This window comes from Talpa europaea (genome assembly GCF_964194135.1).
Source record: "Talpa europaea genome assembly, chromosome: 5".
In the NCBI taxonomy this organism is placed as follows: Eukaryota; Metazoa; Chordata; class Mammalia; order Eulipotyphla; family Talpidae; genus Talpa; species Talpa europaea.
In genome coordinates this window covers 59,697,544-59,709,840 of record NC_140071.1, presented here as the reverse complement: position 1 = coordinate 59,709,840, position 12,297 = coordinate 59,697,544, and the positions used below count along the sequence as shown (strand labels likewise).

Genomic DNA, 12,297 nt, shown 5'->3' with positions numbered 1-12,297 from the left:
TTAAATTTGGCCTTTAAGGTTTTTTAATTTTAGCTCATTTTTATTTAAAAGCTTATCATGTATGGGAAATTAATAAAGCTATATCAGAGTGAAAAGGGAGAATAGCAAGAGATGAAGTTAGAAAGGCATGACAGGTCATATGGGTGTTATGGGCTCTTCAGGATTTGGCTGAAGAGTCTAGTCTCTTTGGAACTCAGCCAGCCTCCTACTGGCTTCTTGTCACTGGGACAGGTTATCAGAGCAGCCTCCTTCCTGGCATGGGCTCTTCCCATGATAAAGGGCAAAATTGAAAGAGGACTGGTAGAAACTCACAGTGTCTCTGGTGGCTACTGCTCTGTTCACATCAGGTCTCATATTCCATTGACTGAAGCAGTTCATTGGTCCAGTCCAAAACAGTAGGGCAGGAAAAATAATCCATGCATAGGGAAGCTGGTGATGATTCAATGAGGTCAGTAACACAATTGGCCATAGGATTTTCACCAAAATGCTAGCTAACAGTGGTTATCTGGGGGTAGTGAAATTTCTGATTATTTTTTTTCTTTAGCTTTTTCTATTAGAATTTTCAATAAGAATGTAGTAGTTTTTTTAAAAAAAGATTTATTTATAAAAGAACTGGGGCACAGGCCAGAGGTGTGGGAGAGTGAGAGGATTCACTAGAGACAGAGTGAGGAACAGAACGGGCAGATGGACCAAAGACACAGCTGAGGGGAGCAGTGGGTGAGCCAGGAGAGGTCTGCCGCATCATGTGGGTATCTCCCTGGCCAGCTGGGAATCGAACCTGTGCCACAGAGGCTGTGGACAGCTCCACAGCACTGTGCTCAACCTGCTGCGCCACTGGGGAGGCCCGAGAATGTAGTAGCTCTATTAAAAAAAAAAAAAAAACTCTGCCTACTTCTTTATCTCTAATATTTGCTTTTATTTGCAGAAACTTTAAAATTTCCTTTTAAAATTTCTTTGTTAACTGAACTACTACTATACATAGAAAAAGTCTAGCTCTTCTACTTGCTAAAACCACAGTAAATTATTGGGTTTTACTATGTTCCTAATTTTGTCTCCTTACTAACACTCTCATTTTAAATTTTCCTTAGTATGTATCTTTTTTAATCACCTGCAAATACTTTGTGTGCTAGATGGAAAATAAATAGCTTACTTCAAAACTGAAACGGAAAGTCGGGTAGAGAGGTGAAATACATACAAACCACCTGGAGAAATTTGTTTTTTAATTCCTGTGATGAAGTCTGTAGAGGTTCTGATTCAAGTCCTTTAAGTAGGGGTAATTTTTGAAAGCTCTCTAGGGATTAGAGAAAAATTAACTGACTGAATGTTTAAAATAGTGAAAAAATAACAGAAGGACCAATCCTATGTGATGAGCAACAGCAGTTTGGGCCATTTCCTTACAAATCTGAGGTCTGCTGAGATGCTGAAAGCTGACGTTTCTGAATATTGACTATAAAGGACACATATGCTGTGGAGAAATTGAAGCTTCCAGAATTAAGAATAAGATTGCCATTAAGATTTGTCTGCATATCATTGAGGGAGAAAAAGGAGTAATGTCCTCTCTGATAATTCATTTTTCCTATGTACAGCCCAAATCAGAAGCCAAGTACATTCTTGGGTCACTGAAGTAGTTTGTGGACTGTTCTCAGAACATTCTGACTGTGGAGTTCATTCTCTGTGAGAAGAGGTTGAATTCAAAGGAAATTCTGCTTATCCCCAGAACAGAGGATAAGGAGTAGTGATTGGTTTGTTTAGAATTCTCCAAACTAAAATGAGTATATCCTGTGCAGAGTTCAGTCATTCATGTGTAAAATAGGAAAAAGTTTTCATTTCCTTCTGCCCATAAAATAAAAGAATACAAACAGCAAAAGCCATATATGTGTATATATGTATGTATAGATATATACGTATATGTAGAGATATAGAAAATACATAAATATATATGTATTAGGAATTGTTGGATTTTTAAAATTATTTTTAGCTAGAGCCTCCCTGGTCTCAACACTGTGAAGCTATCAGCAGCCACTGCAGCAAGAGTTAGATCCCAGCCGGCCAGGGAGCTGACCCACCTGGCGCAGCAGACCTCTGCTGTCTCACCCGCTGCTCCCCTTAGCAGTGTACTTCAGTAGATCTGCCTGTTCTTCTCCCCACTCTGTCTCTGGTGAATCCTCTCACACCCCACATCTCTGGCCTGTACCCCAGCTCTTGTATGCATAAAAATCTTTTTTTAATTTTTAATATATTTCTTACATCATTTTTCATTTTGGCACAATGTATGCATTTTCATCTTGGTTATATTCCCCATACAATTGTACCCCCCTTATTTTGACCCCAATCCTTCCTCTCCCTGCCCCCCTCCATAGTGTGTCTCTGGTTTATAGTTGCTTGTTGATTTTGATATTTTCTTTATTATAGTTACTCTTTTTCCTGGTCCCTTGTTTAGCTTTTCTAAACTCCTGCAATGAGTGAGACCAACCAGTATTTTTATTTTTCTTTCTGGCTTATTTCGCTGAGCATGATCCCTTCCAGCTCCATCCATGTTGCTGCAAACTGCATGAGTTTATCTTTTTTGATTGCTGAGTAATATTCCATTGTGTATATGTACCACATCTTCTTGATCCAGTCATCTATTTTGGGGCATTTGGGTTGTTTCCAAAGCTTAGCTATTGTAAATAGTGCTGCTATAAACATAGGGGTGCAGGTACCCTTTGGAATTAATGTTTCTGTGTCCTTTGGAGTGGAATTGCTGGATCATATGGAAGCTCTATCTTTAGTAGGTTGAGGAATCTCCATGCAGCTTTCCATAGTGGTTGGACCAGTTTTCACTCCCACCAGCAGTTCAGGAGAGTTCCTTTTTCTCCACATCCTCTCCAACATTTGTTGTTGCTAGTTTTTTTAATGTGTGCCATTCTCACTGGTGTGAGATGGTATCTCATTGTAGTTTTGATTTGCATTTCCCTGATGACAAGTGATGTTGAACATTTTTTTATATGTCTGTTGGCCATTTGCATTTCCTCTTTGGAGAAGTTTCTTTTTAGCTCTTCTGCCCATTTTTTGACTGGATTATTTTTTGTTTTTGTTTTTGTTGCATCTCATCAGCTCTTTGTAGATTTTTGTGATCAGTCCTTTATCATTAGTGTTGTGTGCAAAAATTATCTCCCAGTTGGTGGGGTTTCTCTTTGTTTTGGTTATTGTCTCTTTTGCTGTGTAGAAGCTCTTTAATTTGATGTGGTCCCAGCTGTTTATTCTTGCCTTCACTAACACTGCTTTGGGTTATGTGTCTGTAAAGATGTCTTTGAGGTGCATGTCATGTAGTGTTTTGCCTATATTTTCTTTATATATTTTATGGTTTCAGGTCTTATGTCTAGTTCTTTAATCCATTTTGAGTTGGTTTTTGTGCATGGTGTGAGGTAGTAGTCAAGTTTCATTCCTTTGTATGTAGCGACCCAGTTTTCCCAGCACCATTTGTTGAACAAACTTTCTTTGCCCCAGTGCATACTCTTTGCTCCTTTGTCAATGATTAGTTGACATAAATCTGGATTTATTTATGGGTTTTCTATTTGGTTCCATTGGTCCATGTGTCTGTTCTTCTTCCAATGCCATGCAGTTTTGATTATTATGGCTTTGTAGTATAGTTTGAAATCTGGGAGAGTAATGCCTTCATCCCCCCCCCCTTTTTTTTTTTTCAGGAGGGTTTTGGCTATTCAGGGTTTTTGGTGGCTCCATATGAATTTCATCAATATTTGTTCTATTTCTTTGAAGAATGACATTTAATTTTTTATTGAAATAGCATTGAATCTGTAAATTGCTTTTGGTAGGATGACCATTTTGATAATGTAATTCTTCCGATCCATGAGCTGGGGATATCTTTCCATTTCTTTCCATGTCGTCTTCTATTTCTTTTAACAGTGTTTTATAGGTTTTTTTTTTAATAGGTCCTTTACTTCTTTTGTTAGGTTTATTCCCAAGTATTTGATTTTTTTTGTTTCAATGATAAAAGAGATGGTTTTCTTGATTTCTTCTTCTTCAGATTTATTGTTTGTGTATAGGAAGGCTACTGATTTTTGTGTGTTGATTTTGTATCCTGCCACTTTACTAAACTGATTGATTAGTTGAATTAGTTTTTCTGTGGAGTTTTTGGGGTTTTCCATGTATTATCATGTCATCTGTGAATAGTGATAGTTTGACTTCTTCCTTGCCTATTTGGATTCCTTGTATGACTTTCTCTTGTCTTATTGCTCTGGCTAGGACTTCCAGTATTATATTGAAAAGCAGTGGTGAGAGTGGACATCCTTGTCTTGTTCCAGATCTTGAGAGCTTGTTTGGTGGTTCTAGCAGGGGAGCGCAGCTACTCGTATACCCTCGACCAAAGACTGGTCCGTCTCTATTCGGGGAAGGCTGTCCTCTTTGACCGAGCGCACAGCTTCGGGAGGGATGCACATGGAGCCGTGAGGGAGGAAGGGGACACCCACCTAACCAGCCAGATCAGCCGAATCAACCCTGGCAATCAATGGGGTGCCAGATGTCATAGCCAGATCACCCTCACATCCTTGTTCAGCTTTCAGCTTTTCACCATTGAGAATGATATTGGCTATGGGCTTGTCATATATGGCCTTTATGATGCTGAGGTATGTTCCTTGTATCCTGAGAATTTCAATGGCTTTTATCATGAATGGGTGTTGTACTTTGTCAAAGGCTTTCTCAGCATCTATTGATATTATCATATGGATTTTATATTTCTTTTTGTTGATGTGTTGGATTACATTGATTGATTTTTGGATGTTGAACCATCCTTGTGTCCCTGGAATAAATCCTACTTGGTCATGGTGAATTATCTTATGGATACATTGTTGAATTCTGATAGCTAAAATTTTATTGAGGATTTTTGCATCCATGTTCATTAGAGATATTGGCCTGTAGTGTTTTTTTTGTGTGTGTGTGTGTGTGTGTGTGTGTTGTCCTTGATTGGTTTTGGTATTAGTGTAATGTTGACTTCATAGAACATGTTTGATACTATCCCTCCTCAATTTTTTGAAAGAGTTTGTGAAGGATAGGCACTAATTCGTTTCTGAATGTTTGGTAGAATTCATTGGTAAATCCATCTGGTCCTGGGCTTTTGTTTTAAGGAATGGTTTTGATTACCATTTCAATTTCACTGCTTGTGATTGTTCTGTTTAGGTGTTTTATGTCTTCTTTATCTAGATTTGGGTGATTATAGAGTTGTAGGAATTTGTCCATCTCTTCTAGATTGTTGAACTTGTTTCCATATAGCTGTTCATAGTAGTTTCTGATTATTCTTTTGATTTCTACTGTGTCTGTTGTGATTTCTCCTCTTTCATTTGTGATCCTATTTATTTGTGTCTTCTCCCATTTTTCCTTTGTGAGCCTGGCTAGGGGTTTGTCTAATTTATTTTCTTGAAGAACCAACTTCTGGTTTTGTTGATCTTTTGGATTTTTTTTTTTTTTAGTTTCTATTTCATTTATTTCTGCTTTGATTTTTATTTTTTTCTTATACTAATTTTGGGGTTTTGTTGTTGTGCTTTTTCTAATTCTTTGAGCTTTGAGATTAGGTTGTTTCTTTTTCTTTCTTGTTTCTTGATGTGAGCCTCTATTGCTATATATTTTCTTCTAATTAGTGCTTTTGTTGCATCCCATACATTTAGAAAATTGATGTCCTCCTTGTCATTTAACTTTATTTTTTTCTTTGATCTCCTCATTAGTCCAGTGGTTTTCCAGTAGTGTGAATTTCAGTCTCCATGAGGTAGGAGAGTTCCCTGCCTTCTTTTTAGGGTTTATTTCTAGTTTGATGCCTTCATGGTCAGAGAAGATGGTTGGTATGATCTCAATCTTGGTGTATCTGTTGATGTTTGTCTTGTGTCCCAGTATGTGATTGATCCTGGAGAATGATCTGTGTGCGCTTGAGAAAAATGTGTACTCAGATTTTTTGGGGTTTAATGTTCTATAGGTGTTTGTTAAGCCCATGAGCTCTAGTTCCTTATTTAGAGCTTTAGTGTCCTTACTTAAAGAAATAAAACTTTATAAATAAATACATACATAAATAAATAACCTAAAGAATAACTACATAGGAACACCACATGAAAGGAGGATTTATTCGGCAAATGTGTGTCTTTCTCCTAATAGACAGAATAAAGGAAATCCATCACTCCCAGAAATTAGTTGAAATTAGAAATTACTTGAGCAGGACCTCAACCCTGAAATGTAAACTGAAGACCAAATGAGATACTTTAATGAAAAAAGTTCAAATTATTATGTATATTATAGGAATGAGCTAGATTTAGAAAGGATAAATTGAGCTAGATTTAGGAAGAAGAATGGCTGGCTAACCAAAATGGGATTAATAACATGTTCGGTTTGTAGAGACATGTCCCAATTTAGAAAGAGTAGAGTACAGCAATGCCTAAAACCACCTTTGTCCAACAGAAGCCTCAGAGAACAAGTATAAAAGGTGATAGCCCCATTTTACAGATAAAAATACTCAAGTTAAAGAACACGGAATGACTTTCTCATACTCAGTATCAGTGGTTTCCTTAAAATTGGTTGAATAAATTGTTAGGATCATGAGCTGGAAGGTATGGGAGTTGGATTACTATCTGAACAGTCATCTGGCTTAGATGAAATGTGTAGAATTCTGGGTCTTTCTCAATCATGAGACTTATACTTCCCATCTCCAAGTTTTCCTGAGTAAAGAAATAGCTGGCATTCTTATTTCAACCTTGGTCTTTATACATAAAAGAAATAACAAGAAAGCAATAGCATTTCAAAGAATTGAAGATGCATAATTTTTCATATTTTAACACCTCTGAAATTGTGATGTCTTCTCAGAGATTTCTTATGATCTGTGGTAGTATTAAAGATTGATTTCATTACCTGAATGTGAACTAACTTGGTCATAGCTGCTTATACTGTCATCCCCTCAGTGAAGTAGTAGAAATTGTTAGTATGTAAGTAGAAAGCTATTTTGAATACAAAAAGGGATATAGATTTGAATTGAATACTTAGTTTGGAGTAATGGCCATCATTTCACTCTAAAGGACTTAAGAAAGATAGCCACAAGCAGCTGGGTATGTTGACCTACTACTAAGAGAGTCATAGAATGATTATCATGTGCCAAGCAAAACAAAAGAGGCAGGAAAAATTAAGTCACTCAGAACATATGAAAGAAATTTCAAAGCAACAAGCAGCTGATGAGACTTCTAGAAGGGCTATTTTTAAAGCATTTCATAGCTTTCTTTTCATTCTTAACCATTCACAAACTAATTTTCATCTTACATTTCAAGAAATGCGTGGTAATTTGTTAATCAGAAACCATGGTTCTGATCCCCTCTAGTTGTTGACTGGACTTTGCCTAAAGCTAGTCTTTTGATGAGGGACAGACATTAGGAAATCCATAGCAGATAAAAGCAAAGCCAAGCATTGAGGATTTTTACCCTGATTTTAAGAATCATAAGAATAATCAATTCTGATAATACCAAGATACATCCCAAATTAAGTCTATACAGCATGGGCATAGAAGGATGAGTTTGTCTAAATCAGAAGAGAGCTAACTTCCTCAAGCCTCTGCCCTCAGCAAAATCCTTCTTTAGGCAACTGAGATAGTCTCATATGACTCTGTCTCACAAACCTCATTCTGGGTAACTGACTTCTAGCTGTGTGCCTGGGAAAGTGCCTTCTCCATTAGCATAAGAGCTTTTTACTAAGGGTCTTTCCAGAGTTAGCCACAACATAAGTCTTGGCTTACAAGACCTATAGGAACAGAGGAATAGTTTTAAACTTTATTTAAAGAAAGCCTTAAGTTACATTAAAACAACCATTTACTTCACTTAGGATTATCCCCTCTAGTTCCATCCAATTTTTCATAAATAGCAAATGTTCATTTATTTGCAGCGGAGTAGTATTTCACTGTGCAATCATCATCATCATCATCATCATCATCATCATCATCATCATCATCTTTTGGAATTTCTTTGTGAAAATATGTCAGCATTTGAGGTTTAAAATGAATCCACTGTAGAATCTTTTTTATACCTTAATTCTGTATGAACTCACCATTTTTAATGTACAGAAGATGAGGTAATGGAAAAGTAGGTGGTTTAGATTTTCTCTGTTTTCCCAGTTGATGGATACTCGCTTAATGTCTTTGTTGCTAGAGGGATTTATCATTAACTTAGGTATCTGTATTAAAAAGCTCATGTCCCCAGATGACTCTGATAACAATATGCTGTACCCCAGAGATGTGCAGGTGGAACTAAAAGTATGTTTCACCAGACTTCTCAGTCTCATTTGAACACTTGTGCTTAAACATCTGCCTCTCAGCTCTCTCCTCAGTAGGGAGAAACCAATGGACACGTGTCACTGAAAGCTTTCTAGCTGCAGTTGAAAGCTGTTTACTTTTAGTCTCTCTTCAAGTTGAAAAGAGCTTATCACTGTTTTCTATCTAATAATCTTGAAGGACTTTATTGCCACTAAGAACATTTGAAAGCATCTCTTTTTGAAACTTTACAAATCCCCTTCTTTAAAGTTTCATTTGTTTAGCTTTTCAACATTTCAATATCTCTTCCCTTACCATTTGTTGAATTTTGTATCTTTTCCACGTCTCTCAGTTATTCTCAACTAAGAACCTGCCCAAAAAGACAGGAGTTTATTCTCATACTATTAATGAGTAACCCAGAATCATGTTCAAGAGCAAAGACAAGAGCCTAATTGCCTAGGTTTGATTTCCAGACCTGCTACTTTACCAGCTAAGGACTTGCACAGATTTTTAACTTCTCTATGCCTCATCTTCCTCAACTGTAAAATGGAGATGAGGATGATAATGTCTCCTCCCACACAGGGTTTCAATTAATGTAACATATACAAAGTATTAAGAACAATACTTGCATAGCAACTGTTTATCTTATGTCTCAAAGCCAAAATTTGATTATGAGAGTCATCCATACTGGAAATTTATCCTGAATTCTAGATTTTTTTTTTGTTTACAGTAACTTAAAACATCAGCCTGTTGTAATTTTGATATTACTCAATCTGGCATTTTTCTCTGTAAAATATAAGGCATGAGTATATTTGTTATTATGATTCATTTTTTAAAATTACCATTACCTGATTTCCTAGACTTTTTAAGTTGTAAAAGGGAAAAATGAAGTTCTTGTGTCACAGCTATAAATAGTGATCAACAGTCTTGGGTTTCCTGGAACTGAGGGATTTCAAGGGATTTCAAGGGATTTTGTTGTGAGAACAGGGAATGTCGTAGGCAAACTGGGATGGTTGGTTCCCTCTGGCTATAAAGATACTACATAAAGTGGGAATGGAACTGGGAATGGAAGAAGCAGTAGTAACATTAACTTCATTTAATACAAAAAATATATACAACATCATTGTTTCCTTGATTTTTGGCTCATGCAATCCCTGATGAGAATCTGAAGTGAAATTAATTCTAAATGTCAGGCATTTGGGCTTCATTTTTTGCTATTATCATCCTCTGTGGAATACATTTCTTCTTTATATTATGCTGTTCTGATTTGCTCTGATCGCTTTTTGCCTGTTCATTTTTTAGGTCAACTCAAATCAAAACATACTCTTGGGATAATGCCCAGGTTATACTGGTTGGGAACAAATGTGACATGGAAGATGAGCGGGTCATCTCAACCGAGAGAGGTCAACATTTAGGAGAACAGCTCGGTAAGCAACACCTTAACATAATTAACCATGAATAGAACTTGGTAATTATTTGTAACAGAGTCCCAGCTAATTGCTATAGTGGCTTTACTAAAAACTTTGTCACCCTGACAGTGGAAACCAACTCATCCTCCACAAGTAATACTTTGTGTGGCATTAAAATCCAAGCGCAAGGGCCTCCTGGTAGTTCAGGGGTTAAAGACAGTGCTATCAAGCTATGCCAGCCACTGCAGCATGGCCAGGGAGCTACCCACATGGTACAGCAGACCTCTCCTGCCTCACCCACTGCTCCCCTCAGCAGTGTATTTCAGTACATCTGCCTGTTCTGTTTCCCCCTCTCTTGATGAATCCTCTTACCCACCCACCCCCACCGCACCTCTGGCTTACACCCCAGTTCTTATATGCATAAATAAATCTTTTTTAAAAATTAACCAAAAAAAATCCAAGCGCAATTATGAAAGCAAAGTAGACAGCCAGTATCTTGACCTCTAGTACAAGGCATTCAAATTCTTATTTCATGAGAAATACAGGATATGCCTTGCCTGCTCTTTTTTGGGATTTTTTTCCTTCACACAACAATAATTGCATTAAATGAGCACTGTATTTTATTGTGTGATTGTTGTCCTCAAGTTTTCGTAGGTGGAAGATAATGGCACAGAATAGGTCACAGGATAGATTCTGATTCTAAGGACACCATTCACAATAGTAACTGTCAAAAAACCTCTTTAAGACTATTTCCTCTTCTCTCAAGAATGAGCTTCATAACCCATGCCCACTTTGCCATGTCCTTGTAGATAAGATCAACTGTGACAAGCAATACGTATGAGCGCTTTAGAATGGCAAAACCATTTCAAACACAAAACACTCATTTAAAGAGAAAATTGTTGCTGTGAGTTTCATTGCTAAGGGGATTTTGATTGGTTTATTGACTCAGCATTTTTACTGAGCAGCTGTTAAGTTCTTCATACCCTGCCAGACCTCACAGGACAGGAAGTAGGAGACCCACAGTCCCTGGGCTCTAGTTGCTGTCAGTCAAATGGGAAGACTAGGGATATAAACAAGAAAGCAGAAATAGCAAAACAACAACAAACAGGAGGAGATGGTAATGAGACAGATTCCAAGAGGAAAGCAACTGGTAAAGGGAGGCAGAAATGGGAGACAAGGGTCAGAAGGAATGTGGGAGTAGAGTGGTGCAGAGGGGCAGATAAAGAACACTGCAGAGGAGACACATACAGGGAAAAAGTGTGGAAACGAGCAGAACAGCTACGAAGAGGTGAGTGATCAGAGGAGATAGAGATTGTATGGGTTAAATGACTAGCTTAGGCTTGAATGGTCCCCAAAGGAGAGTAAATATGAAAACCACAGAGAGGAAAGGATAGATCATAAATAAAGAGCACAGTGGAGCAAAGACATTGAGAGGATCATTGAAAGGAAAAGCTGGAACCTAGTATAACTGTGGAAGTGTGCAGAGGTGTTGGAGACAATTCCAACCCGAGAACGAAAGAGCTGGAATTTTCCCCATCCCATATTTCTTTCACTACCCCTATTCTCCTCCTGCTTTTCCTTCACAGAGAACAATGCAGGATTCTTAGCAGGGAAGAATATTTATTTCCAAGCTTTATGGCCAGGACCTACAATAGGAAACCTATTCAGCCCACTATTCCAGTGGCTACATATAGAAAGAAAGAACAAAACAAAAGTTTCAAAAATACATTTTCCCTTGTTAGGTAAAATTCATTCTTACATTTTCTCTCATTTAATTGCTTGCATTTTTTATAATAATGGTCTGAACACACAAAATTTATCCTAGGACCCAATCATAGGCCTCAACCTACAATTTGAAAATATTGCTATAAAGGAGGTGCTTTGGGATTAAGCTGCAGAGAGTTTCAGCACAGACTGGTGACGCAGAGACCCCTTCCATGGCTCACTTTTTCACTAGTGATCTCAAAAATGAATGCGTACAGTCAAATCTGAGAAATTGACTATTTCCTCAAGATTAATGAGATTACTAGACTAAAGAGTATCACCTAAGGAGCACAAGAGACCTTCCACCAAAATACTTCAAGCCACCTTGGAGAAAGTCACTCAGTGGATGTCTGGTCTCTCTGTGACTGTCCTTCAGCCATTATCATCTCATTTATAGGGCCTCTCCCCATTTTATCAATTTATCCATTTTGTTAAAGTCTTAAAAACATGGTAGTCTTTCCTTAATCCTCTTAGCATTGTAGTAGTAGAGGATGGGAGGTCCTTCAGAAAGGAAAGGAAGGAAACCTGCGAGAGAGTTGGCAGAGCTACTTTCTGAGAACATCTCTTCCCTCCCTGTATTTTCTTGCATGTTGTGGGGGTGGCACTGCTACACAGATCATGTTGTCTCCATATATACATCATAAAATTGTTTGGTCCAGAGAAAGATAAATTGGGGCCAAAAACTGTTTAGTGTCATCGGTACAAAAGAGGCAGGTAATAGGCTACATTTTTTACTACTCTAATAAATCACATGGTTGTTAAAAAGATCAGGTTATGGAAGAAATGTTAGAATGGTAGGAAGGCATCAAGAACTCTGCTGACTGACACAAACACTGTTTCATGCAGTACATAGATGCA

General features: G+C 37.5%; 1 protein-coding gene across 1 annotated transcript in view; it reads left to right on the top strand.

Annotated features, from left to right (window-relative positions):
- RAB3C (RAB3C, member RAS oncogene family) overlaps window positions 1–12,297 on the top strand; it is a gene marked incomplete at both ends in the record, with an annotated part of 227,304 nt that overhangs the window by 185,339 nt on the left and 29,668 nt on the right. The window contains one exon of the mRNA XM_084233995.1: window positions 9,569–9,693. Within this exon, the coding sequence (XP_084090121.1) occupies window positions 9,569–9,693 (125 nt within the window). The remainder of the gene's footprint in view (window positions 1–9,568; window positions 9,694–12,297) is intronic.